Source organism: Mesoplodon mirus (genome assembly GCF_964341445.2).
Source record: "Mesoplodon mirus genome assembly, chromosome: 8".
NCBI lineage: Eukaryota > Metazoa > Chordata > Mammalia > Artiodactyla > Ziphiidae > Mesoplodon > Mesoplodon mirus.
This window is the reverse complement of record NC_138984.1, coordinates 6733161-6761120: the sequence shown is the minus strand read 5'-3', so window position 1 is coordinate 6761120 and position 27960 is coordinate 6733161. Positions and strand designations below refer to the sequence as shown.

Genomic DNA, 27960 nt, shown 5'->3' with positions numbered 1-27960 from the left:
ACTCAGCCAGCTCTTTTAGGATTCAGAAATCTACTTTGAGATAAGAAATTTGAGAGGCAAATTAGGAACAGTTGTGTCTGCTATGAAGTGCATGGCAGCCAGCAGAGGTGGGCGGGGAGTGTGACTGCCACGCGAGTGCCCAGAGGAGGGCGTTCTGTGTGGTGAGTGAATGAACGCACGACCGCCAAGTTCAGGCTGCTGGAGATTCCCCGGTTTTACCAGCAGAATCTGTCTGCAGGCATGGTTTCAGGCTGACACAATTCCCTTCTGTGGGGCTAAGCTATAACCACAAGGCAAACTATAAATTTATACTGTAAACCATAAGTACAGTAAATTGTACGTACTCTGTATGTGTGTGTGTTTGTGTGTAAATACTATAAACTATAAGTACAAAACATAGTATATGTCTAGCCCTAGCTTGGATATGTTAGCATATTTTTGTGCCAAAACATTTAACATTTTTAAAAATTATTAAATATTTCAGGCATTCAAAAAGTAACATAATGAACAACTCTGTACACTTCCCAGCCTGAGAAAGAAACATTATGGATGTTCTTGGAGTCCTTTATATTCCCTTTCTTATCCTGTTCCCTTCCTGCCCTCCCTTCCCTGAGGTCACCCCCATTCTGAGTTTGCGGTTTATCATTTGTTTGCGTCCTTTTTAATACTTTCTCTACTCACATATGTAGGTATAAACAATACATAGGATTGTTTAATCAGTTTAAAAACTTCTAATAAATGGTGTCACACTTACACATCTCCTGCAGCTTGCTTTTTTCTCACCCAGTATTGCGTTTCTGAGTTTTATCCATGTGGATACATTCATCTTTAGTTAAGTGGTTCAAGGTTTAAAATGACAGATTCCTGATTTCTAGAATTAAATCAGAATTTCCAGGGAGTGGGACATGAGCCTCAGAACTTTTCACAGGTACAGTGAGTTGAGGCTCACAATGCTCCAGGGTTAGTTTTGTGGCTTACACTGGGGTCCAGCGTATGATGTGTCCCACTGTTGACTTGTTTTCCCAGATTTCAGCCATACAGACAGCGCTGCAGGGAACAAACAGTCTTATACTAGCCTTCCTGGGCACACAGCACGAGTTTCTCGAGAGTGTGCTTCTAAGGCCAGAATTGCCAGGTGTGCACGTCTTTAGCTTGATGAGGTATTGTCAAGTTGCTCTGCAAAACTTTACATTTTTTAAGCGACCCACCAACAGTGGTAACTTGTGAGTGATGTTATTTCCTTTTATAGTGTAGCCAGGCTGATGGCAAGGTGATGAAGTCTCATGAACGAGATAAAATCTTGGCCATGCCCAGCATCTGGGTAGACACCCCAAGCCCAGCACGTCCAGAATTGCACTGCTGACCCCCGGCTCCCAGCTGCCAAGCCGGCTCAGAGCCTTCCCCTCCCAGGGTGGCGGCCTCTCCCCCCCTGCTCCAGGGGTCTTTGTGGCTCCTGTCTGTACATTCTGTCAGGAAACCCCTTGTCTTCAGGAGGCGTCCGAGTCCCGCCCTCCCTCCCCTTGGTCGCTAGATGGGATTGCTGAGCACGCTCCCACAAGGCCTCCCGACTTCTGCCCTACCCCCTGCGCCCAGTTTTCAATAGTGCAACCAGAACGATGCTTTTTAAACCCAAGTCAGATGTCAGCCTTCTGCTCCATTTCACTGGGGCTAAAAGCCAGAGCTCTTACAGGTGCCCCCAGGGCACCCTGGGCCCTGTCGCTTCTCCAGGCTGCCCGGCCCCTCTCCCCGGCTCACTTGCTCCAGCCACTGGCTGCGCTCCTGCTTCAGGCTCTTCTCTTCCACACCCTTCCAGTCTTTTCCAGCAAGGCCTGCCTCAGTCTCCTGACCTCCTTCTTCTGGTCTCTCTCCTCCCCATAGGCTTTACCACCAGTACTACTCTGTGCTATATAATTTACTTCTTTATTACAGTATTTATTTCCTGTCTGAATTTGAATGTAAGCTCCAGGGAACAGGGGTCTTGTCTGTTTGCTGGAACGGAAGACTGACTGAACTTATTTCTGAGAAGAAAGGAAGAGTTTGGAGCCTCCAGATGAGGGTTGAGCGTGGGAGAGGAGGTGAGGTTGAGGCCTCCGGGGGTGGTAGGCAGTTGGCAGGAGGACGTGTCTCGGTGTGTGCGTGGGCCTGTCCGGTGGGCAGTGGGATCTGTGGGTCTGGAGTGGGGGGGGGGCGGCTTGTCTTGAGGGTGTTTCTGGTTGCTCCCGGAGAGCACCTGCTGTCTGCGGGCGCTGGGGCTGGCCCACCCTGGAAGTACAGAGCTGTTTGCAGGCAGGACTGAGGTTCACAGCTGACGTAAGACGTGGCTTCACTGATTTCTCAAGCGCTGTTGTGTACAGAAGCGAGTCCTGCCATTTCCGGGGCTCTGTCTTGTGCAGGTGTGACTACCAGCCCACGTGTCACAGCCGGAAAACCGCGAGCACTGTGACCCTCATGTCACGTGGGGAGGACCCAATTTCGTTTTCTTTGAGATTATGTACCCAGGGTTTGTCCGCATAATATTTCTTTGGCAAATCAGATGTGAATTTCAAGAGTTTGTGCCACCTACAGATAAAGGACTTTATAGCAAGGTACTTTTAATCTGTGCTGAGTGAGACCACACGTGCCCCTGTTCTTAAGAAATACAGCATTGTTCTGAATGTTTAACATTTAATTTAAACATACTAGTTTTTAGAAAACGTTGATTGTGGTTACTTATTTTTAATTAAACCTTTTAGTTCGAGATCATTGTAGATTCACATGAAATTGAAATAATACAGAGATCCTTTGTGTCCTTTACCCAGTTCCATCGTTGGTAACATCTTGAAAAACTAAAGTAAAATATCACAACCAGGAAGTTGATATTGATACTGTTAAGATCCAGGTTTCCACCTCCACAAGGATCGCCTGGTTGTCCTTTTATAGCCACACCCACTCCAGTTCTTATCCCCTGGCAACCACCAATCTGTTCTGTAATTTTGTTATCTCAAGAATGTTCTGTAAATGGGATCAGGTGGTATGTAACCTTTCGGGATTGGCTTTTTCACCCAGCAGAGCTCTTTGGAGATCCCTCCAGGTTGCTGTGTGTATGAAAGTTTCTTTTTATACAGAGTGGTGTTCCATGGAATGGGTGTGCCACTGTGAGTTTAATCATTTACCACTGAAGGACATCTGGGTTGTTTCCAGGTTTTGGTGATTATCAATAAAGCTGCTATAAACATTCATGGACAGGTATTTTGTGTGAACACAGGTCTTCATTTCTTGGGATAAATGCCCAAGAGTGTAATCCCTGGGTTGTCTTGTAGTTTCACATTTGGTTTTTAAAGAAACTGCCAAACTGTTTTGCAGAGTGGGTGTACATTCCCCCCAGTATGCGCCAGTTTCTCGACATCTTCTCTAGCATTTGGTGTGGTCACTTTTTTCTTTTAGCCATTCTCGTAGGTGTGTGGTCATATTGTGATTTTAATCAGCATTTTCTGAATGGCTGTTGATGTTGAATACCTTTTCTTGTGCTAATTTGCCTCTGTATACCCTCTGACACTGTGGGGATGTGGCTGGCAGGGGTGAAAGTCCCTACCTGGTGTTCTCTGGGCAACACGTGGCCGGTGCTGGAGCCTTATTGCTGCCTGCGTGGTGGGCGTGGGGGCCACAGTTGTTTCCGTTTGGCTGGAGTAGGGTGGTTATTGGCTGCTCTCCCACTGTTGATTCTGCCTTGTTAGGCTCCCCTTTCCTGGGGCCACGGCCGGAGAGGGCAGGCTTTTGGTGAGCTTTTAAATTCTTTCTGTACTCCTTGGTGTTTCTGGCTGCGCTTCTTCAGCTCCATGTTTAGGATGTCGGGGACAAACAGAGACCCGAGAGAACTCAGTGCCTTGTCATTCCTCAGGCCCTCTTCTCTCCATCCTTCAGAGCCTTTGCATATTTTTTTTACATCTAAGTCCAGGATTTTAGCTGTACTTAGCCAGAGGAATAAGGAAAAGTATCTCTAACCGTCTTCCCGGAATCAGAAGTCTGCTGGTTACTCTTATTTTTGGATCTGTGAAATCTGATGACCCAGGCTGCCTGTCTGCCCTGCCTGCTTGCCCTGCTTGTCGTGGCCTTTGGCCCATTCCAGGCTCAGGGCCTCACATTTATTACTGCTAAGGAGGTTTGGCTTGGCCTGTAGTCCCAGCATGACAAAATTTGCAGGATCTCGATCTTTTTGTCATTTAAGGTCTCATTTACAAATGAGAGGCACATCGAAATCCGTGGTGAGGAATTGCTGGACAGGACTTTGCTGGTGAATCATGGACCGCCCTTGTCATCGTCCCCCAGATCGTATTTCTCCACCCTCTATTTTGAACTCTTGGGAAACCTGGTTGGAGTGGGAGGGGCAGCGGTCGGGTGACTCAGTGAGATGTCCATGTCATCCTTGCACTGATCCTCCAGGCCAGTATTCCTGTCAAAAAGGAAATGCAGGGGGGCTTCCCTGGTGGCGCAGTGGTTGAGAGTCCGCCTGCTGACGCAGGGGACATGGGTTCGTGCCGCGGTCCGGGAGGATCCCCCATGCCGCGGAGCGGCTGGGCCCGTGAGCCATGGCCGCTGAGCCTGCGCACCCGGAGCCTGTGCTCTGCAAAGGGAGAGGCCGCAACACTGAGAGGCCCGCGTACCGCAAAAAAAAAAAAAAAAAAAAAAAAAAAAAGGAAATGCAGGGCTTTCCTGGTGGCGCAGTGGTTGAGAGTCCGCCTGCCGATGCAGGGGACACGGGTTCGTGCCCCGGTCCGGGAAGATCCCACATGCCGTAGAGTGGCTGGGCCTGTGAGCCATGGCCACTGGGCCTGCACATCTGGAGCGTGTGCCCCGCAGTGGGAGAGGCCACAACAGTGAGAGGCCCGTGTACCGCCAAAAAAATGGAAATGCAGTGCACCAGACACTGCCTGTTCCGAGTGAGCCTAGGAGAAGTCTTGGCAACTGCCGGTTCCTTCCCTACATTCAGCCCCTCCATTCCTGGCATTGCTCACCTGGCAGTCTTGCCTGGAATCCAGGTGGGGACCCGCTGTTGGGTAGAGGTCAGGAGCCACGCCTGAGCCAGCCTGCCCAGGGTCCCGGCCCCCTGCTTCGTTACTTGTGGGACTTGGGGCAAGTCACTCGGCAGGCCTCAGTTTCCTCTCCTGATAACCTCCTCCATCACGTGGTGGGGAAGCTGGGACAAGCAGACACCTGTCAACACCTAGCAGATTTCCCAGCATTGCCAAGTGCCCGGCCAGGGGAGTCACTGCTGACATCCTCTTGGTTGCTTTGCTGTCCTGTCCGCTCCTGTGTGTGTAACTCAAGCGTCCACCTTCGCCATTGAGACCTCATATCTGTGTGTTTCCACCATGTCTCCTTTTTCTCCTTGATTTCTCAAAGATCACTGCCCGGGGTTTAGTAACCTCCCCGGCTAATTCTTCCCAGGATATTGGAAGATATTTATCTGACTTGGGTGTCTTAGATTCATTTAGAGTATCTAGCATTTTCTCATATTTCCAGGAAGATCATTTCTATGAAAGGATGGGAGCAAAAATTAATAAGGAAAAAATATAGAACTTAAAAAGTTCTTTTTTTTTGTTTTTAGCATATATTATAAACTTAAGGCTTTATTTTTAAAATAATTATAATGAATACATGCACATGGTAAAGAGCTCAAAAGGATGAAAGGTATAAAGTAAGTTTCCCAGTCCCTCAGAAGTCCCCTCCCAGAGGTGATTAAGTTACTTTTTCCTGTACACCCAGACTATTCCTGCAGTTTGTTCTGAGCACTTAACAATATATCTTAGAGGCTGATCCCTGTAAGGGCATGAAGAGTAAGTAGCTTCAGTCTGTTTAAGGCTGTGTAGGCTCCTGATATATGAAGGTGCCATGATCTATGTCGCCAGTGTCCTGCCAGTCATGCCTTGATCAGTATTTCAGTTGCTCCTTTTGTCTTTACAGTGAACTTTCATGAATTACCTCATATACACTCTGTGTCAGTGCTCCTGAAGACATATTTGTAGAAGCACTATTGCTAAGACAAAGATGTATATTTTAAAGTTTGCTAGATTTCACCAGATGTTCTCTGTAGGAGTTTATTTACACCTCGATGTATGAGACTCAACAGAGCAGGTTATCAAGCTCGTGTAGGTAAAAAATAGGTATCTTGTAATTTTAATTTGCATTTATCTTATGAGTAAGGCTGACCACTTTTCCTGTGTTTAAGATCTGTCGACTATTTTAATATAGCTCTGCCAGTCTCTCATGTATACACTTCTGTCTTTTTTTGCCTCTCTTGTACATTTAGTTTTCTAAACAGACTTTATCCGAGGGTCTGGGTAGCTATGCCGTTTGTCCTTTTTTTTTTTTTTTTTTTTTTTTGGTGCGGGGTGCTCCGTTGGGTCTTCGTTGCCGCGCGCGGCTTCCTCTAGCTGCAGTGGGCGGGGTCTGTTCTTCCGTGCGCAGGCTTCGCATCGCGGTGGCTTCTCTTGTTACGGAGCATGGGCTGTAGGCGAGCAGGCTTCAGTAGCAGCACGTGGGCTCAGTAGTTGTGGCACGTGAGCCCTAAAGTGTGCGGGCTTCAGTAGTTGTGGCACCTGGGCTCAGTGGTTGAGGTGCACGGGATCTAGGGTGCTTGGGCTTCAGTAGTTGTGACGCATGGCCTCAGTAGTTGTGGCTTGTGGTGCAGGCTCAGTAGTTGTGGCGCATGGGCTTAGTCGCTCCGCGGCATGTGGGATCTTCCTGGCCCAGGGCTTGAACCCGTGTCCCCTGCATTGGCAGGCGAATTCTTAACCACTGCGCCACCAGGGAAGTCCCTGCCATTTTTCTTTTGATTCAGTTACATGGTTAGTTTTATTCCAAGCTCTGTATTCTTTTTACTGAAGTATAGCACACATATGGAAAAGTGTATCGATTATAGCATCTACAGGTTGATGAATGTTCCGGATCAAGGAACAGAACATTAGCAGCCTCCAGTAGCTCTCTTTTGTACCCTTCTCTCCAAAAGCAACTCCTGGAAGCAGCTAGCTTCTAACCCTATAGATTAGTTTTACTTTTTTTTTTAAACTTTGTATATGCATAATGAACTTATATGAATAGTATATATGTATTTTTGTGTCCGGCTTCTTTCAGCATTGTAAAACTCATCACATTATTGCATGTAGCAGCAGGTGGTTCATTCTCATTGCTCTGCAGTATTCCATTGTACTAATACATTATAGGTTATTTATCCACTTTACCCATGCAGGGCATTTGGGTTGTGTCTAGTACGGGCCTCTTAAGAGTAGTGATGCCATGAAGTCCTTGGCTGTGTCTCGACGAGAAGGAGATATGTTTGTATTTCTGTTGGGCCGATGGGTGGAATTGCTGAGCCATAGGGTGACTGTACGAAATTGCATTCCCACCAGAACCGCATGAGAATTCTGGTTGCTCTGCATCATCGCCAGCGCTCCATGCTGTCTTTTGACACTGAGCACTTTTTTTAGCTCAGCCACCATGAAAGGTGTACCACATGGGGGGTTTTAATTTCTACTTCCCAGATGACTAATCAAGTTGGGCACCTTTTCGTGTCCCTTATTGGTCACTTGTGAAATAACTGTTGTGAGATAACTGTTGAAGTCTTCTGTCTGTTTTCCTGTTAGTTGGTCTGCTTCTCTTCTTACTGATTTTTTTTTTTTTTTTTTTGCGGTACGTGGGCCTCTCACTGTTGTGACCTCTCCCGTTGTGGAGCACAGGCTCCGGACGCGCAGGCTCAGCGGCCATGGCTCACGGGCCAGGGCACTCTGCGGCATGTGGGATCTTCCTGGACCGGGTCACGAACCCGTGTCCCCTGCATCCGCAGGCGGACTCTCAACCACTGCGCCACCAGGGAAGCCCTTCTTACTGATTTTTAAGTTTTTCTACCTCAGGAGAATTCCAGCAAGTGTCTAAGAATTCAGATCTGTTTATTGTGCTTCTGGCCTCCTCAGGATTATGTGAGGACTACTTGCACGGTTTTCTCTGCTCTTCCTCTGGGATATCGATTTCAGGGTGTGTGGTGTGCTTTCACTCTTGAGTTTGTGGGTTTCCACGTGGCTGTCTGTCTTCTCGCCCCATCGTATTCCTCTGCTCTGTCCCTTAATACCACGTCTGCTTATTCCAGTCGTGGACCTAGCCCGCTGAATCTCTGTGCTGTCGCTGATTTGTTCTAAGTTCACGTTATTACCCTACTTTTAATTTGCATTTACCTTCTAAGTTCATTGAGTTGTGTGAACTGTTTCTTACCATACAAATTTGCTTGAAAAATTTAGAGGCTTTTAGTCTCTAAAGTCTTTTCTGTGTGAAGGCTAGGTTTTGGAGGTAGTTCTAGTTTTTTCGCACCATTCCTTGGTTTCTAGGAGTTAACAGTATTGGCTGCAGCCCAAACAAAGGGACACTCTTATTATTCCTTAGGGCATCTCCCCTGAATCCTGCCTTCTTCCTGCCTTGGACTCATCCAACACCTGCTTCTCTCCTGGCTCCTGTCCTGCCCGCTGTGTCTCCAAAACCAAGGGGTTCATTCAGTAGGAAGTCCCGTCCAAGACTTCTCTCTCAGAAACAGCCTCCCCTTTCCCTTCCTCCTGAGGAGACCCTCCCAGCCTCACCTCTCCCATGAAGCTTCCCCAGGGCTGGAGGGCTCTTGAGGAGCTTGCAGGCGACCAAAGGGAGGCGGAGCCTTCAAGGGAATGGAGTGATGAGCCATCTTGTGGGCAACTAAGAAATACAGATTCTGTCTCAAGGTGGCAGGGCGTAGTCGGGGAGAAGCAGAGATTGATTTTTATTTGGTGGGCGTCCTCTGTGATGATTCTCATGATCGGGAGGTGGACTCTTGGCACCAGAATGGTCTCAGGGAGATTTGTCCACATGAAGAGCCATCTTTTAGTTCCATCAAAGAGAAAATACCCTAAGATCAGGACCTAGAGCCTGAAGTAGCACCAAGAGTAATGGTGGTGGGGTGTTTACATACGAGGCGCTGTTCTCAGCACCCTACGTGGTTCCTGCCCCACACGTCACAGCACCGCTAGGATGTGACAACACCATTAATAGCCCCAGTTTTCAGGTGAGCAAGTAGAGGCACAGGCAGCTGCTCCAAGTTACACATCTCGCAGGGCTTCAGACCACGGGTGTGTTGGGCCCCCTGCTGGGTCCTGTGCGCATTTGGCCCCGTTCAGTCCCATGACAACCCTGGCAGGTGACTTCTAACACCTCTCATTTTCCAGAAGGGAAACGTTTCCCAAACAGTCAGTGTCCAGGTGGGATTCTGTATGAGGTATCTTCAAACAGGCACAAGAGTTTAAAAAAAGAAGGCTGAAAACCAGGTTCTTGGACATTCATCTGTTGGTCAAGACCTAAAATAGGATGGGCATAAAAAAATCTCATTGTTCTCTTCTGTAGATATCATAGTAACTCCTAATAAGTCCCTGAGTTACGCAAAATAAATGTACTATCTTTCTGTAACTATTTATTATGCTCATAAAACTGTTCAAGTATGAAAACTCACCCTGGAGTGAATAATAAAGAAGTGTTTGCTGAGATCTTATAGACATACAGTTGCTGATGAAACTTCCTTATGCACCGACCCCAGGCCATTGGCGGTTGCTAGGCTGCCACGGCCTTCCCTGACCACCCGGTCCAGAGCACCCACCAGCCCCCTTGCACACGACCCGCTTCCTGTCAGTGTCTGAAATGGTTTTGTGGTTTGTCTGTCTCTCCCCAGTGCAAGTTCTGTGTGAGTAGGAACCTTGCCTGTCATGGCCTTGGGAGCCCATGTCCAGAGCAGACACCTGGCCGGCGTCTGCTGGGAGGGTGGGGTGCAGCCGCCTGCCGTGCTCTCCAGGAGTGAAAGAGCAGCTCCCACCACCCCGACCCCAGGAGGGCGCAGCTGCTCCAGGCCTCTGTGTTCTGTCTTTCCGTCTCCCCGCACCATCTCCTAGGCTTAACTCTTTTACACCCAGCCTGGTCCCTACGTGGAGTTATCGTGGTTACCCCAGTCATGAAAGAATGAACAGCTTGTGACCCAGTTCTATTTACCCCCTTCTGTGATTAAGCTTTGTAGGTAGTTTATGGAAATCACGGAAGAGATAATCTATAAAATACTATTTCTAAATTTTCTGAGCCAGAAACATGATCATCTAATAACTTAAGTTGGGTATTCCTAAATTGGATCTTTCTAATATAAATGAAAGCCCTAAAATGGGCAAGCATCCAAAAGTTAAATAACGTATTTTATTGGTGAATCCATGAGGAAGCAGGCATTTTCCTAACACTGCTGGTGGGAATGCGAAATGGTACAAACCCCCTGGAGGGAAATTTGGCAATAGCAGCAAAATTACGTATGCAGTTATTCTGTGTCAGGGCAGTTCTCCTTCTAGGAGTTTATTCCAAAAATACCCCAGTAAAAAAATGAAAAGATCCATGTAAAGGCTGTTCATTGTGCCGCTGTTTGAAATAAGGAAGGATTTTCGGTAACATAGACCTTCCGTGAATAGGTAGGGACTAGTTGAACAGACTCTGGTGCTTCTGTGCAGTGGAGCACCGGGCAGCTCTTGGAAGAATAAGGAATCGCGGTCTTTTGCTAAGGAGCGATGGCCAGGATGTGTGCAGCTGACCCTTGAACAGCGCAGAGGTCAGGGACCCTGACCCTCCGTGCAGTTGGAAATCCAGGTATAATTTATAATCGGCCCTCCTTTGCCGCAGCTCTTCCCTAGCCATGGTTCACATCTGTGGATTTAGCCAGCCACGTGTCATGGAGTATTTGCTGTTGGAAAAAACCTGCGTGTAAGTGGACCCTTGTAGTTCAAACCTGTGCTGTTCAAGGGCCAACTGTGATTAAATTAAAAAAGCAGAGCGTGGACAGAAGGGTCTGTGGTACGCTACTGTTTTGAAAAGAGAGAATATGAATATATACATGTATTTGCATGTATCTTACAAATGGGAGGATAAACCATACTTCTATTTATTTATTTTTAAAGCTGCCTTTCGGGAAGGGAGGGAACTAGGATGAGGGGACACACATAAAATCAATGCCTTATTTTGTCAATTTGACTTTGGAACCATGTAGCTATTTTATAGCATTATAAAAATAATTAGGTAAAAGGTTTTGACTTTAAAAAATTTTGATAGACATTGTCAAATTTTTCTCTAAAAGGTTTATACTCTGTTTCCCTCCTATGAGTACTTGAGGAGAACTCTCTTCTCTCACACCTTTTCCAACACTGGATTATTGTCTCTAAGAACTGTGCCAATCTGATAGGTGAAAAATAGTTTGCTGTTTTCATTTGTGCTCCCCAGTTACGAGAGTGATTAAGCATCTTTTCATTCCTTTATTAGCCATTTTGTATTTCTTTTGTGAAATGCAAGTTCATAGCCCTTTTTTCTATTGATTTATAAAAAACTCTATATGTTGTAGATATAATTTTCATTTGTTGATTATTACCAGGTTCATGACCTCATTTCTAGTTAAATTGTTCAGGCCTGACTGTAGTAGCTGGTTGTTGTTCCATTGTCATACAGTAAAAGGTTTTTTTAAAAGAACATTTATGTATGATATGCTTGAAATGCACGGGAAATTCCTACAGTAACTGTGGATCAGACTTCCCTAAACTGTTCAAGTGCTAGATGTCATCTTGTGAGCTCTTTGGAGCAATGGAAACTGTGTTTTCTTTTCCTTTAAAAAAAATTGCCAGTACTTTCCTGGTGGCGCAGTGGTTAACAATCCGCCTGCCAATGCAGGGGACACGGGTTCGAGCCCTGGTCCGGGAAGATCCCACATGCCGCAGAGCAACTAAGCCCATGCACCACAACTACTGAGCCTGCGCTCTAGCGCCCGTGAGCCACAACTACTGAGCCCATGTGCCACAACTACTGAAGCCCGTGCACCTAGAACCCGTGCTGCACAACAAAGAGAAGCCACCTCAATGATGAGAAGCCCGTGCACTGCAAGGAAGAGTAGCCCTTGCTTGCTGCAACTAGAGAAAGCCCACATGCAGCAATAAAGAGCAATAAATAAATAAACAAATAAAATTGCCTACGGCCGATTACCATGTCTCAGTAGTAGATAGTTGGTAAACTATCTACTCAACCACTTGAGTTGATTTTGGTGAATCTGTAATCTAAATTTGATTGTCTTTTTGGTTTGAGATTGTTCTTGACTTTTAATGACCCATGACAACCATCTTTATGTTCTGTTCAGTTGAATACTTGAATGAAACAGTACTTTTTCATGAGAAAAGAAAGTATATAGTGAAGGTAGGTTTTTAAAAAGTTTTCATAGTTGCTAGCATTTGTCTTCTGCTCGTGGACATGTTGCATGTTTCTTGTTTCTTTCTCTAGGTCATCACTCCATGTAGGAAACTCATCCTATGTGCAGATAACAGAAAAGAGATGGAAGACTGGATCTCAGCGCTGAAGACGGTCCAGAGCAGGGAGCACTTTGAGGTTAGGGGAGGAAGCCCTCCCTTTTTGTCGCCCTCCCCCTTGTATTCTGCCATCTGAATGTCCCCCATGCTGGGCCGTTATGGTCTGGAGCTCACTTTCTCAGCATGCTCCTTGCAAACTTAAGGCTTGTTGCTCATCTTTGGGCCATCGGGCAGTGACCCTGTCTGGTTTCTTACTGAATCTCGTCCACGTTACCATGTTTAGGGAGGTCAGAGGGGTGCCTCACCTCTGCCATCTTTGTTCTTTGTTTGCAGCCCACCCAGTACAGCATGGACCACTTCTCAGGGATGCACAACTGGTACGCCTGCTCCCACGCGAGGCCCACCTACTGCAATGTGTGCCGGGAGGCTCTGTCTGGGGTCACGTCCCACGGACTGTCCTGTGAAGGTACGAACGATGTGTTTCCTGCTGGGAAGAGTGGCCTGAGGTTTGACATGGCAAAGCCTTAGGAGTCCAAGCACAGTCACCTGAGGTCAGTGAGGAGTGGAGTGTCTTGTATGACTCCACCCTTGTTTACTGGGCCTGCTCAGGCGTCTTTGATAAATTATTACTCGTAGTAACGGAACAGAGTAAAAAGAGGGGAATTGGTAGTAATGAGACACAAAGAGGAAACACAGAGGACACAGGGAAGAAGGAGTTCAGGTGTCTCTCAGCCCCTCTCTGGGTAAATGGTCCTCCAGAGCTAGCGGACAGAAGCACTGGGCTTGGGCAGGAGCAGAGAGGTGAACCGTGGCCCCGGGCCCAGGTCCCACCTGCCGCCTGATGTCGTACAGCCTGTGAGCTTAAGAATGGTTTTTACAGTTTTAAAAGGTTGGAAAATATCAAAAGAAGGCAACTGTTTTGTGACACAGAACATCCTGTGAAACTTGAATTTCAGTGTCTGTATGTGAAGCGTGGCCACGGCGGCCCTTGTGCTGCGGGGACGGTGGGCCTGTGGAGCCAGAGCTGCTCCGTCTCCGGCCCTTCACAGAAAGCCTGCCGCCCCCTGGCCAGGCTGGACGCCTGGTCTCCCCGTGAGCGGTCTCTGCACGCATCCTGGTGGTTTCGTTTATGAGTAAACTAACCACGTATGTTGGTTCCCAACTTTCCCAGGAGAGCGGGGCAGTTCACCCCAGACCACGACCGCAGCTCCGAGGGTTAACATGCTCATTCTCTCACAGTGTGTAAGTTTAAGGCCCACAAACGCTGTGCTGTGCGTGCGACCAGTAACTGCAAGTGGACCACGCTGGCCTCCATCGGGAAGGACATCATCGAGGACGAGGACGGGGTATGCCCGGGGACCCTGCACGGCCCTCCTAGCACCGGGGCGAGAGGCACCCCCGCCTCCTCCCGCCTGTGCTCAGGTCTCTTTCTTGAGGAGCGTGAGGGCAGGGTTTCCTTTGGTTGGTTATGCTGGTGTCTGGGGGCCCCGAGCTCTGACCAGTCCCTGTGAGTTGTGGATGCCGGTAGGGGAGCAGTGGGGGGGACAGGGCTCTGCAGACCCCGCCCCACCCCCTCGTGGAATTCATTTTGGAGCATTTTTGCCTGAGGGTCCCCTTGGCCCGCGTGGAGGCTGTGAGGACGCCCCCGGTGCATGTTTCTGCGTGGCTTGCAGATCGCCATGCCTCACCAGTGGCTGGAGGGGAACCTGCCTGTGAGCGCCAAGTGCACGGTGTGCGACAAGACCTGCGGCAGCGTGCTGCGTCTGCAGGACTGGCGCTGCCTCTGGTGCAAGGCCATGGTGAGCGAGCGCAGCCGCTGGGCAAATGCCAGATGGGCACAGGCCGGCTGGGTCCGAGAGCACGGCTCCTGCGGCGGCAGGGCTGGGGAGAGCTCTGGGGTGCGGGAGGGAGGCTGGCGCCCCCTGTGACGAGCGGGTCTGTGTTCCAGGTGCACACGGCGTGTAAAGAATCCTTACTGACCAAGTGCCCGCTGGGCCTGTGCAAAGTGTCGGTCATCCCGCCCACCGCTCTCAACAGCATCGATTCCGATGGTGGGTGCCACACGCTCTCCCGTCTCAGCCATTTCCTCGTGCTTCCTTCTCCAGGCCTTCTCCCCTCCCCCGCTCTGGAATTGGTTATGTCAGTGATTTTGAGATGCAGTTGGGAAGAGGTCAGGCCCACCCCTGCGGGGAGAGGAGAGGAGGTGGTGAACAGTGTCCTGGCAGCTGGGCTTCTGGGCATCTTGGACTCAAGGCCAGGACCTTACTTGAAGGTGGTGGGTCCATTGGCTGTTGAGTAGAAACCGAGTCTAAGATGCTTCTCCGTCTTTGACGTGGGCTGTCCGTCAACTAGGCTCGTCTAGTAGCTGATATTAATTACACGCTCTTCCGCCTCTGCGCTCGCTTGTCCAGGTGGTACTTGATGATGCATATTAACATGTGTTGGTGGGAACTTGGGAACCGGGGCACGTGTCTCCAGAAGTCACCTCTGCTAGATTGAGAGCAGTGTCTGACATGTAGAGTCCTGCAAAGGTGAGGTCAGACCAGATGAGGACTCACTTCCCTCTACACGGGGGATGGCGTTGTGGAAACGTGGATTAATCTCTTGCTGGTTTCCTGGGCGTGTACGTTTAAGTTGTAGGTCCCACGGGGGGAGTCTGCTTGGTGCACGGTTGAGGGCGCCCTGATGTCTTTCGTGGCTTTCAGATTTTCTTGTGTCCTTTTCCGTCCTCACACCCAGGCTTCTGGAAGGCCACGTGTCCTCCATCCTGCACGAGTCCATTGTTGGTCTTCGTCAATTCAAAAAGTGGGGACAACCAGGGTGTGAAGTTCCTCAGAAGATTCAAGCAGCTGCTGAACCCTGCCCAGGTCTTTGACCTCATGAATGGAGGACCACACCTTGGGTAGGAAGCTTGTAAAATATATCTTTCTTGGAGTTTATTATCTTATTTAAAGATACAAAGATACAGAAAATTTTAAATAGGAAATAAAAGTTACCCTTCCCAAATTCCACTGGCAGAGGTGTCCACTCTGAATGTTTCATAGAGTTGTGTGTCCTTCCAACATTCCAGTGCGTGTTTCAGTTGTGTGCACACACAGACTTTGAAACCAGGTGGGGGCCTAGGTTACCTGCCCTTGTGTGGTGTGCTATTTATGGGTGTCAGCCGACAGCAGTGTGGATGTGTTCTGATGTCAGTAGTTACAGATCTGCCTCCTTTTTTTGAATGGCTGCTTAGTATCGAGTAGGAAGCTTTTCTCCAGTGAGGCCAAAAGGGAGATTTTCCATTTTAGAGGGCACTTGAGGTTACTTAAGTTGCAGGTGCCGTGACGTGCAGATGTGCAAGGCCCGGTGTATCTGGCAAAGTAAGAGACCTGACGTGTGCTTTCTAGTTTTATACAATCCAGAGGTTTGTGGAAAACGTTTGCTTTTGTAAATTCTGGCATTTGAACCAACTCCTTCCTCGTTTGGGAGCACCGGCTCCAGGTGGGAGCTCTGCGAGCCCCCGGCACGTGTGGGAGGTGGTGCAGGACGTTTGCAGCAGACAGTGCCCGCAGAGCCTGCTCTCTGGGGGGCGTGTGCGCTCCTGGGAGGCTCCCGGGAGGGTGTTGGTTTTGGAGCCGGGTGCTCCTGTGACCTGAGCCTGGGTCTGGTTGGAGAGACCTGCTGTTGGAACATGGTCACCGGCGGCAGCTCTCTAGCCTGTTTCCTTGGTGACAGCGGACCCTGGAGGGGCCCTGCGGGGATTCACCAGACAGGTGCAGGCCGCTGCTCTCCGAGGCGCCAGGGATGCTGGAGGAATGCCCCGAAGGGGTGTTGGGCAGGGCGGGCTGCACGGTAGGACCGCGGAATGAGCATGTGTTCCTTTGGAGAAGCATACAAGCCCCACAGCTCGTAGTAGGCGTTAAGGACGTGCAGACCCGCAGAGGTGCGGTGTGCTTGGCTTAGACAGGTCCCGTTTCTGGGAAGCAGCCTTGCTCTCACACTGCTCCTAAGAAAACTTAGAGATACGGCTTCGTTTTCCTGATTCCTGGCCTTGACGTGTCCCATCTTCTCCAGAGAGCTGGAGGCCTGAGGGAGGTCAGTGTTCGTAAAGGACACGTTGTGGCTGCTTCTCTCCCAGCCTGAAGGTCTGGTGCAGCCTCGCCCCTCTGTTACGTCCCGAGTTCCCTGTCACCTGGTCCTGTTTGTTGTCTGAGGCCTTCCCCCCGCTCGGACTGTGCTGGATGCAAAGCCCGGCCAAGGGGGTGCCCTGCCTGCCGGGGACGGGCGCGGACGGACAGTCCAGGCCCAAGGCAGGCGATCTGTCTCGTTGGCAGTGTGGTGTGCAGGTTCTTTGGGAACCAAGAGAAGGGGCTTACGAGTCAGATGGGGGTCTCAGTTTCCCCGCCGAGCTAGCGTTTGAGGAGAGTTTGTGGTAGTGGGGAGGGAGGCAGGGAGCCCTCTAGGCAGAGGGTGGGCTGTGTGCAGAGGTGCGGACACACGGTGGCAGCTCCTGGCCAGGGAGGGCCGTGAGGGCTGCTGAAAGGTTTGAACCTCTCCTGGAAGCAAGCGGCCCCTTCCGAAGCCGGACACCCGACGACACTGGTTTTGGGAAGATGAGGCTGGTAGCACGAATTGGAGGCATCTTGAAGGAGACGGGAGGCAGGTAGGAGGCTCCTGGAGGGGTTGCGAGAGGGGACGACGGGGCCTGCCCGGTAACTGGGTTGGTGGTGGCGCTGCCTTTCTCTGAGGAAGGAAACGTCGGTCGAGGAGGCGCCCGTGTAACACCGAGTGGCACGTTCTGGTAGACGAGTGCAGGTGTTGTCCTTCAGGAGAGCCGAGGGATCATCGTCAGGGTCATTCAGGGTCATCAGCGTCTGTGTCGTCCCTGAAGCCAAGACGCGGATAAGGCCACCCAGGAAGCGGCTGGGGAGTGAACGGAAGGCTGCCGGGTGTACTGGGAGGGATGCTGCGAGCCAGGGCCAGGGCCACCAAGAGGAGCACAGGAAGGAGATGGAGCTGGAGTCACGAGGGGCGCGGGGTGGGTCGGTCACCTGGGCGGGCGGAGTGGCCCAGAGGACAGGGACAGCGTGGGCAGGATCCTGCAGCTCGGGGCTCCTGAAGACACGTGCGGGGCTGGCCAAGTGTGGGGACGGTGGGTGGGCTGGGGGCTGAGGGGGGCCGGCCTTTGCTCTCAGGCGCCTGGCGGCCCCAGTGGGCGGAGCCTAAGCACAGCCCGGCTCCAGCCTCCGAGAGGCCTTTTCGCAGGAGGGGCCGCAGGGTCGGCCTTGAGGAGCACAGAGGGGGTCCCCCAGCCCCAGACTGACTGGCCATTGGCTACCTGTCCCTTAGAGTGGACCTCATTTCATTGACATTCTGTTTTCTTTGCAGCCTACGCTTATTCCAGAAGTTTGATACGTTCCGGATTCTGGTTTGTGGTGGAGATGGCAGTGTTGGTTGGGTCCTCTCTGAAATCGACAGCCTCAACCTTCACAAACAGGTACCTGGGTGTGGAGGGGCCGGCCCCACGGGAGAGCGACGCCACCGTTACAGAGAGGCTGTGTCATCTCGGGGGGCACTCCTCGTCCCCTTGGGGTGGTCTTGGAGGGAAGATCAGGTAGCTTGATGGCGTCATGGGCCCAGGGACCCAACGAAAAGAACACTTCCATCCCCGCAGGTCCGAGGCACGGGCGGATCTGGGTGCGGCTCCTTATTGGGTAGTGATGCCGCCTACTGCCTGATGCCTCCTGCTGGCGAGCAGGGCTCAGAAGTATACTTGAGCTTCAGGTCAGAGTAGGGTTGTTTTTTAAGTGTTGATTTATTTTCTGCTCCAGCTCCCTCACACCCCCGCCCCCAATAATTAACCACTGCCAACATTTCAGTAACTATCCTTCAGACCTCTCTCTATCAAAATGTATATAGTACAGTGTGCGATGCAGTTTTAATTTAAATGGACTCGTGGTACCCTTACAGTATATTGTGTAGTGTCAGTTTTTAACCAACACATTGTGGGCACCTCTTGATCCATCAGTTTAAATGGAGGCCTATGTGATGATTTTCCACTGGGCAGGGCTGCACCAGCCCTGGGTTTAGCTCATCTCCCCCCATGGATGGACACTCAGATTGCTTCATAATGACAGTGCTGGTGAAAACCATGTATACAGTGTCCCAATTATGTTCTCTTTTGAAGAGCACCGAAATTTAAATTTTGGTAATATTGCCAGACTGCTCTCCAGTTTATATTCCTAATGCTCATAAAACTGTCTTTTCGCATATGCTGTCCATTGTACATCTTAAGGCTTTTGCCCAACTTAGTAGACAAAAAAATGGTATGTTTCATTTTTATTTCTTTAATACTGGTGAAGTCAAGCATATCCTCAATTAACTATGAATTTTTAAATGAATCATCTGTTCATTTTTTTTTTTTTTTTTTTTTTAGATGTTGGGGGTAGGAGTTTATTAATTTACTTATTTATTTTTGCTGTGTTGGGTCTTCGTTTCTGTGCGAGGGCTTTCTCTAGTTGTGGCAAGTGGGGGCCACTCTTCATCGCGGTGCATGGGCCTCTCACTATCGCAACCTCTCTTGTTGCAGAGCACAGGCTCCAGACCCACAGGCTCAGTAGTTGTGGCTCACGGGCCCAGTTGCTCCGCGGCATGTGGGATCCTCCCAGACCAGGGCTCGAACCCGTGTCCCCTGCATTAGCAGGCAGATTCTCAACCACTGCGCCACTAGGGAAGCCCCTGTTCATGTTTTTTTTTAACCTAATATTCTGCTGGGGTATTTACTTTTTTAAAAATTGATTTCTAAGGATTATTGTTATATTAGGGATGTGAACTCCTTGTTGCCCTTATTTTTCCTCATTTGTCACTTGTCCTTCAACACGTTGGTGGTCTTTGTAGACGGGGTGGACCTTTTGCTGTCAGCGTTTAGCTCCTGGAATGACGTTGGAGCAGGGACCCCGGGTGTGCAAGTAACTGCTCAGCTCTAGGGAGGCCAGTTGCTCGGGAAAGAGAGCACTGCCCCCTCGTGGTGAAGTTAGAGCAGTACACTTAGGTCCAATCTTAGGTTTTGTTCACTTCCAGGATCGTTACCAAGTTCATTATCACAAGTCAGGAAGACAGGTTTTCCTGCATTCACCTGAGTTCAGGGAGCATTCATTTCCTTTGGCTTCTCTGTGGCCCGTGATCCTACCCGATATCCAAGCCAGAGATCTGACAGTAGTTCTTGAGCCTTCCCTCACCCTCCCTCCTCGTCTCTGGTTAACCTGCCACCCTGGAGTGTCCAGCACAGCCGTGTGTGCCCGGGCTGGCCCCGGGCTCCATCTCTCCACTCCTCGAGGGGGCCTTCCCCTTGGGCAGTTCTGCTCACGCACCTCCTTGAGCCTCTTGGGCCGCGCCGGTCCCCGCCGGTCCCCACCTCCCCGAGGACCTTCCTTGGGGCGGCTGTGCTCCTGCACCTTGCTGGGTGCTCCCCAGTGGCTCTTGGCTTAGGAGAAGGTCCGGACTCAGAGTGAGGCCCCAGTTCGGCTGCTTCTTCCTCCGCTGCTTCTCCGACTGCTCTCTCCTCACGGCCCTCCCCGTCTGAGCTCTGACTTGGCGGGGGGTCACCTCTTCCGGAACGCCACTGTCCCTTCACCGTGCTGCCTGTTCCTTTCCTTTAAGGCTCCTGGAAGCCGGCGCCAGGTCCCCTCCCCCTGGTGCTGGGGCTTCCTTGTCCTCCTCACCTGCTCTGTCCAGCTTGCTGTCCCTGGCAGGGTGGAGGGCCTCCCTCAGTGGCCGCGGCAGGTGACCACGGGCTGTGCCGTGCTTAGGGGGGACCAGGGACCCTTCCCCACCCTGCGTGTCGGGCTCGGAGGTCGAAGGCTCTTGGGCAGCTGGTGTCTGGGGAGCTTCCTAAGCACTGAACCGGCAAGGTGGGGTTTCCACAGGGGGCTCTGGGTGGGAATTCCAGGTGGAGGGCGGGGCCTGAGCAGTGCAGGGGGTCTCTGGGGAGTGACAGGCGGAGGGGTGCAGGCCGAGTGCTGGGGTGTGCTCCAGTTTGACGGCCAGGCTGGAAGTCCTGGCGCGTGTCTTGATAGGACTTAAAGCCGTGGAAGGTGCTGTGCGGGGAAGGAAGGTGTTAGTGTGGTGCTGTAGAGGGCAGAGAAGCAGGCCGAGGGGAGTCGTATAGACTGGTTCTTCGGGGGTTCAGATACTCAGCAGTCAGCACTGTGGCCACAGCTGTGAAGGTGGGAATGTAGATCTGGGCGGTTGTAGAGGATTGATTGTCAGATACAGCAGCAGATGAGAAGCAGGCCTGTGGGTGGGAGAGGAATTTTCTGTTGGATTAGAGAGACATCTGTCCTGCCCTGCCTACTGGCTCTGCCTGGAATGCGAGCACCACACCGTGTGAGATCAGACCTCACACCTTGTAGGTGAAAAGGAGGGTGTTTGACGCGTGTCTTCCCCCCGTGTCTCAGTGTCAGCTGGGAGTGCTGCCCCTCGGCACAGGGAATGACCTGGCTCGCGTGTTAGGCTGGGGCTCGGCCTGTGACGATGACACCCAGCTCCCGCAGATCTTGGAGAAGCTGGAAAGAGCCAGCACCAAGATGCTGGACAGGTGAGTGGACCGCACGAGTCCCCTTGACTAGGTGTTCTCAACCCAGGGCCCCTGGAAACTGTAGGCCCTCTGCAGTTACTTGTAAAAATTCGGCCTGAGCAGGAATCCTTGTCTCTGGTGGGCTTTACCTGGCGATCAGGTTATGAAACAGCTGACGAGCAGGACAGGTTGGCGCTGTGCCCTCGAGCGATCAGGTCTCACCAGCCAGGCCCGATCCTCTGGGCCGTTAGAGAAGGTGGCCCTGTCCCCTTTGGCCTTTGCAGCCTCGTCTGATACCTGTCAGCAGAGTCTTGCAATAAGGAAGACTTATTGCATAGTTGAGCAATCCCGTGTTCCCAGAAGAATCTTAAGTTTTGGACAACTCTCCTCTGTGTGTTTAGAAATAACTTGGGCGTTCTTCTCGAGCGAGCTGCTTAGTGCTGAGCTCACGTATGAAACCCCTGACCGCAGCCTGCGGGACCTGGTGTTGCTGAAACGCCCGTATTCTCTCTTAGGCTCCTGCGCTGCAACGAGCAGGTGTGGTCTTGAACCCTCTCCAGCTGCCTCTACCGTTTCTTCTCTATTGAAGGGAGGCCTACGTGCCTTTGGAGGCTGTGAAATGCTCAGCCCCCGCGGGAGAGCTGGCTGCTGGCTGAGTGATTTCAGCTCTGAAGAGGGGAAGCCCATTTTCCCAGAAGCAGCATTATGGGATGCCTTTCACCTCCTTCAGTGGAGCTGCAGTGTCCAATGGGTTGTGACTAAGTGAGGAGCCAGGTTAGGGACACGGGAGTCAAGATAAAGGCTTACAGATGAAGTTAGGGCTGTCATGAGATCAAGCCCCCAGGCCACAAGTTGGGAGGTGGGAGAGGCACGGGGCCTGCCTGGGGGCTCGAGCCGACCTGCTGAGAGCTCCTTTGTGTGTGCAGGTGGAGCGTCATGGCCTACGAGACCAAACTCCCCCGGCCGGCCTCCTCTTCCACTGTCACCGAAGACTTGAGTGAGGGCTCCGAGGTACTTCCAGTGGCCCTGCCGCGTGCTCCCTCTGTCCTCACCACTTTGGGGCCCTGCCTCCACCCGTAGACGTCCTCCCCTAGGTTAGACCCGCGCACGGGCAGGGCCAGCCGAGGTGGAGCTGCAGCCCGTGGCCTCTGCCCCACAGGATTGGTGGTCATCTGGGGGCCTCCTGGGGTGTCGCCGGATTTGGGGTCCTCTGTGACGATGGCCCCCTAGGACTTGCCGCCCCCTGCTGCCAGGGCCCCCGCCCAGCCCAGGCTCCCGCTCTGGGCCCGCCTCCTCCACGTCCCACCCTTGCCGTCAGTCTGTGCTAGTTCAGTGTTCAGCTCTTCTTTTCACTTCACGCTGGTTTGTGTCGTCAGTGGTTCCCTCAGGGCCCAGACGGGCGCAGCGCTGGGCGCCCAGCTGTGCTCACCCCACTGGGCAAGCTGGCTGCTGGCTGAGCAGGAGAGAGGGCTCTGCCAGGGCCCGTCTGCCCCTCAGGAGGGTCAAGGGCAGCAGTTGGCAAACTACAGCCCCCCAGGCCACACCCGCCTGGGCTGCTGTGACCTGGCCTGTGAGCAGAGAATGGTTTGCGCGTTTTAAGAGAGGGAGCGTACGCACGTATACAAAGCCTAAATATTTACTCTCTGGCCAGTAGTAAAGTTGGCCGACCCAGGGCCAAGGTCTAAAGAGAGGGCTCGTCACACAGGGTGAGCGACCCCAGTCCCGCAGGCAGGGGTGAGCGGTGAAGGGGGTGATTTGTATCGAGAGGTGGAGAGGGGCCCGGGCCGAGTTCCAGCCAAGCAGAGAAATAGGAGTGGAGCCTCAGCTGAGGACCCTGCCTGCCGCCTGTGCTGCTGAGGAGGACGCAGGATTCAGGACTCCAGCCCAGCACAGGCTGGCTGTGTTGAATCTCCGACGAAAGCAGCACGAGCCATTCACGAGGTTTTATCACCGTGTTCTTTTCTGTTAAGATCCCTTCATCCACAGCTCCGTGAAGCTTTTGAAATCTGTCAGATTAGCGTGAAGTGAGCTGGGGCTCGCTGGCAAGGGGCGGGGGTTAGCGTGGAGCTCACCGGGCTCTGTCGTGGGGCTGACAGTCGCCCGCCCTGTTTGGGGCAATGGCAGGTGCAGCAGATCCTCTTCTATGAAGACTCGGTCGCGGCCCATCTCTCTAAGATCCTGACTTCCGACCAGCACTCGGTGGTGATCTCCTCGGCCAAGTGAGTGCCCGGCGGCCTCGGGGGAGCCAGGGTCCCAGCCAGGACTGTCTCTCTAGAAGCCTCTCCCCGCGTTCCCCCCCACAGAGTGCTCTGTGAGACCGTGAAGGACTTCGTGGCTCGGGTGGGGAAGGCCTACGAGAAGACCACCGAGAGCTCCGAGGAGTCGGAGGTCATGGCCAAGAAGGTGCGTCCTGGGCACCTGGGGTGGGTGTCAGGGCGGGGCAGCAGCCCCTCCACTCCCTCCTCTGTTCCCCGCCCAGTGCTCTGTGCTGAAAGAGAAGCTGGATTCTCTCCTCAAGACCCTGGATGATGAGTCCCAGGCCTCGTCCTCTCTGCCCACGCCACCCCCCACCATCGCCGAGGAGGCGGAAGACGGGGAGGGGGCGGGCGGCAGCTGTGGCTCCAGCTCCACCGGGGACCGCACCATGGGGTCGGCCTGCCCAGCCCGGCCGCAGATATTCCGTCCTCGGGAGCAGCTCATGCTGAGAGCCAACAGCCTGAAGAAGGCGATTCGCCAGATCATAGAGCACACAGAGAAAGGTAGCCGGGCTCTGGATGCCGCGGGGCTCTCTGCAGGCCAGCCCCGGGAGCTCCCAGTTTCCCCCCCCCGAACGTGGCGCGAGACGCAGAGGGACCCACCGTGTAGGCCAGAGCCGCTCTGGACCGCCTGACGCAGGCCAGCGCCTCCTTCCTCAGGGCCTGTGCCCGATGGAAAGACACTGAGCGGACGGCAGAGTCGAGAGGGCGCCCCCAGCTGGTGGAAAGGTGCCTTGCGCAGGCACACCGGGGGAGCGTGTTGGGGGACCCACTCCCTGGAAGCGTCCTCACCTGCGGCAGCTCTGCCAGACCTCAGGCGCAGCCTGGCCTTGTCCGCTTAGAGGTGGGACTGTCCCCAGGGGTGGGGGCTCCGAGGAGAGCCTCAGTGCTGAGACCTGAGGTGCTCTGAGGACACCCGCGGAGGACGGCCCTGTGCCCAGGAGGGAGGTGGGCCCGGGCCAGAGGTGGGTGATCAGGCTGTAGGAGGATGTGACGGACAGAGGTGAGGATGGGGTCGGAGGCCAGGTGAGCCGGGTCGGTGCTCAGAGACGGGGGGACACCTGACCGCAGGAGCGCGGGCGGCTGCCCTCCGCCCCCCATTCTGCCAGCGTGTGGGCGGACGGACGTGTGGGCGGCCCCGCTGCGAATCTCTTTCTGCCTTAGGTCTGACTAATGATGCCAGGACCCCCGCCCAGCCGCCCGCCCCAACCAGCTCCCAGCTCAGGGTCCCACCCCCGTGCGTCCTGTTGAGCATCCGCGGGTGTCTGGGGGAGCGGGTGTCCCGCAGGGGAGGCGCCTTCCCCCGGGTCTAACTCAGTGTGTGCCTGCGGTGCTGGGCGACGCTGATGATTGTAGGGGATGGGTCAGGGGGAGTCCACCGGCTGTGGAAACGCCAGGGGGGCCCGGGGCCAGCAGGCGCTCAGCCCCCAGGGGCCCTACCTCTGCCTGGGGCGCCCCCCAGCCCCACCGCTGCCTGTTGGGGGGGTTTCCGGGGTGCCACTCAGCACCCCTTATGCAAACCGGGACGTAAGGGGATGGGGGCTGAGTGCTGTCCACTCCAGAACAGGCGGGGCTCAGCAGCACGCTGAGGTTGGGGACCCCCAAACCCAGGGTGGAGAGGGGCTCCAGGGGCCCCCCCGCTCTGGAGGTGCTTGTGGATGGGCTGCTTCTAGAGGCTTCCTTGTGACCTCCAAACCGGCCGCAGGGCTGTAGCTTTCTGGCTGGGGGGTGGGCGGGGGGCGGGACGGGGCCTGGGGGGGTGGGTTGGCTTGTAACTGTGCGTTTGTACAGCCCCTTTTCTCACTGGTAGCATTTTTGCCCACTACCATCCTTTCTTCCTTCCCCCCCTTAATTTTGCTTCTGCCTTTTTTGTTGGCAAACACGACTTCAGCCTTTCATTCCTGACATGTGAAATTTCAGTTTCTCTGGGGTTTGTCAGAGGGCGTGGGGACCGCGCCTGAACTCGGGTTAAAGGGAAAAAAACTTCCAATAAAAAGATGTAAAACTGCTCTCTACCTCTGGCTGGGCCCAGCCTGTCGCGCCCTGGCCGCGGCGGGGCAGCCTGTGACGATTTATTTTATTTTTTGTAGGACATTCAGGTATTGAAAGGGAGGGGGGAAAAGAAAGACCAAAAAAAGAAAAAAAAGGTGTGATTTTGAAATTGAAAGAACACTGAAAGTTTACATTTTATAACATTATATGCAGATTGTATTTAAACCAGAAATATTTTAGACAATTGTAACCCTGTAAAGCTGATGAAATATTAAAACAAGACAAAATACTTTTAACAGAAAGAAAAAAAAAAAAAGGCGGGGGGAGCGTCTGTGCTGTGGTGTGTGAGGCAGGCGCCGGCTGCAGTGGTCGAGGGGCCCGGGGCCTGGACAGGTCATCGGCCCTGGTGTCCAGGATGCCACTGCTGACTGTCCTTAGTCGGCCTGGGAGAGAGAGGCACCCCTGCATAGGATTAAAGACTCGCCCAGTCGATCGCTCCCTTTTCCTAGACTCTTTGCTAAGCTTTGAAGAGAACGCTGTAAAACCACAGTGACCTGTGAACTTCATTACCTCCACCCTCACCCAGACCCTGAGATCCTCCCCAGCAAGTTTGCTTCTGTCTTCTCTCTCGGTACCTTCAGAAACCATCTCATACCTTTTCCGCTCTCATCAGACCCTTTTCTCTCTGAGCACGTCGACCTGCTGCTTCTTACAGTGAGAACAATGAGGTCGTGACCTGCCCCTGCGCGCTGGCGGGTGCACTGCTCCCTCCGGGCTGCGCGTGCTCTCGCTCGTTCCTCCCCTCCCCTCCGTCTCTCCCAGCCCTCGGCCCTCCTCCCCAGCCAGCTGGCACGAGGGTCCCGGTGCCCTGTATGCCGGGGCCGGGGAGAAAGTGGGACGGGTCGGAGCTTCGGGTCTAAGCCTTCAGCCGAGACGACGTTTGAAGGGAGATGAGTGAGATGAGGAGGGGGTCCGCGTGCAGTGGGAGCCCCGCCAGCCCGGTGGTGCCTGCGGGGTAACGTCTGTGCACTCAGCTGCAAATACCCTTGCCTTGCACAGCTGTGGACGAGCAGAACGCCCAGACCCAAGAGCAGGAGGGGTTCATCTTAGGTCTCTCCGAGTCGGAGGAGAAGAAGGACCTGAAGTCGGACGACAGAGCGTGCCACGGCGAGGGCCACGGCGCTGCCAAGGGCAGGAGCCTCCGCAGAGGTACAGCGGCCCTGGTGACCCGCGGCGCCGCCATCAGGCCTTTTTGCGTTGCTCAGAAGCTTGCCTTGGGAAGCTTACGGGTGCTTTCTGACGGTTTCTGTGGCCACTTGGAAGTGTAAAAAGTCTCAAACAGGTGACCTGTCTCACATACCACCTGCTGTGTGCAGTTTGCCTGGTGCAGGCCTGGCAGGATCCTGGGCAGGGGGCGACCTTGCTGCTGGGGCAGTGCTTCCCTCTGAACCTCCCTGTGCGCCCAGACCCAGCGGGCCCTCCCTGCACACCCAGGGTCCTCACCCAGGGCTTGGGGCCTCCTGGCTGCAGCCGGCCACATACCACGTTTGCTCCGGGTGGTAAGGGACCACCCAGCTGTACGGGCCACCACCTGGGGACCCCTAGCCCTCCTGGAACAGCCCCAACTCTGTGCGGCCCCCTCGCTCGTGGCCTTTGCGAGCCACCGGGAGATCCTGCCCCAGAGTTTCCTCCACCACGTTCCTGTGCAGGACTCGCCCCTGCCCATGCACAGACCCCGCGGCCTGACTGCGGTTGCAGGCCGCCCCTCCCCCTCCCCGGCCTCGTCACGTCACTGCGGCCCCAGCCCCTCAGGGGCCTGTGTCTCTTTGGCGGGTGTCCGAGCCCGCTCGCCTCTGTGTCCCCTTTCTCGTTTCCCCTCCTTGCTCCCTGCCGCGCTCCTCGTCTTGCACACTCGGCCGCGGCTGGTGGCGCTTGTGCCCACTCCTCGCTTCCCTCGGCCCCCCTCCGCCTGCTCCTTTCTCTGATGAAGCTGCCAGTAGCTCAGTTGCGTTCTGTTTTCTGTTCTGTTCTCATAGTGTCCAAATCCCCGTGTGAAAAGCTGATAAGCAAAGGAAGCTTGTCCCTGGGTGGTTCTGCCTCTCTTCCTTCGCAGTCAGGAAACCGGGACAGCCTGCCAGCACTGAACACGAAGATCCTGTTCCCGAGTGAGTGTTCCCCGGCGTGGGCCGGGGTCGCCGGCACCGCACAGAGGCCTGTGTGTCTGGGGGAGGGGCGCAGGCCAGGCGCTAAGCTTTCCAGCTCAGCGCCCAGCTGTCACTCGCTTTGCCTGGCAGTAGTCAGAGGGGCTCACGAGACCGGGCCCCTGTCTTCCAAGAGTTCATAGGTCCATGGGAAAGACAGGCAGAATTTCAGAGTCATATCACGGTATGAAAAGTGCTCTTGTTTATTACAAAGAGCAGACGGCATTCAAATCATCGCCCTGGGGTCCCAGGAAGATGTCACTGAGGAGGTGATACTCAGTTGGGTGCTGATAGGTAAATAGGAGTTGGGCTGAGTGAAGAGGGAAGGGCCGGCAGGTCGTGATGGGGAGTCGGTGGGTCACCCCTTTGTTTCCAGCATGATTGCAGAAAGAGCACAGCTGGCCACCAGGAGAGTCGGGCCCAGTCCCCTTGCCTTGCCTTCATTTTGCCCAGGATCATGTCAAGGCAGCTCCTGTTGCTTTTTCCCTCAGAGGGAGTCATGATAGCACTTTGTGTCTACAGTAGGAAGGAATGGTACGAGGGGTCGAAATTGCTGATAAGACTCCCTTAACCAGCTTCCTGAGGCCTCCTGGGCAAGCTAG

The 27960-nt window shown here is 53.3% G+C and overlaps 1 protein-coding gene across 4 annotated transcripts in view; it reads left to right on the top strand.

The window, feature by feature from the left end:
* The window catches only part of DGKD (diacylglycerol kinase delta), a 108527-nt gene that overhangs the window by 60216 nt on the left and 20351 nt on the right, over positions 1-27960 (top strand). For all 4 annotated transcript variants that reach the window (XM_082630658.1, XM_082630656.1, XM_082630659.1 and 1 more), the window contains exons 4-17: positions 12328-12432; positions 12687-12819; positions 13593-13699; positions 14027-14152; positions 14302-14404; positions 15093-15255; positions 17724-17832; positions 20792-20931; positions 21837-21921; positions 23035-23129; positions 23214-23313; positions 23390-23669; positions 26217-26366; positions 27194-27322. In XM_082630658.1, the coding sequence (XP_082486784.1) occupies positions 12328-12432; positions 12687-12819; positions 13593-13699; positions 14027-14152; positions 14302-14404; positions 15093-15255; positions 17724-17832; positions 20792-20931; positions 21837-21921; positions 23035-23129; positions 23214-23313; positions 23390-23669; positions 26217-26366; positions 27194-27322 (1825 nt within the window). The remainder of the gene's footprint in view (positions 1-12327; positions 12433-12686; positions 12820-13592; positions 13700-14026; positions 14153-14301; positions 14405-15092; positions 15256-17723; positions 17833-20791; positions 20932-21836; positions 21922-23034; positions 23130-23213; positions 23314-23389; positions 23670-26216; positions 26367-27193; positions 27323-27960) is intronic.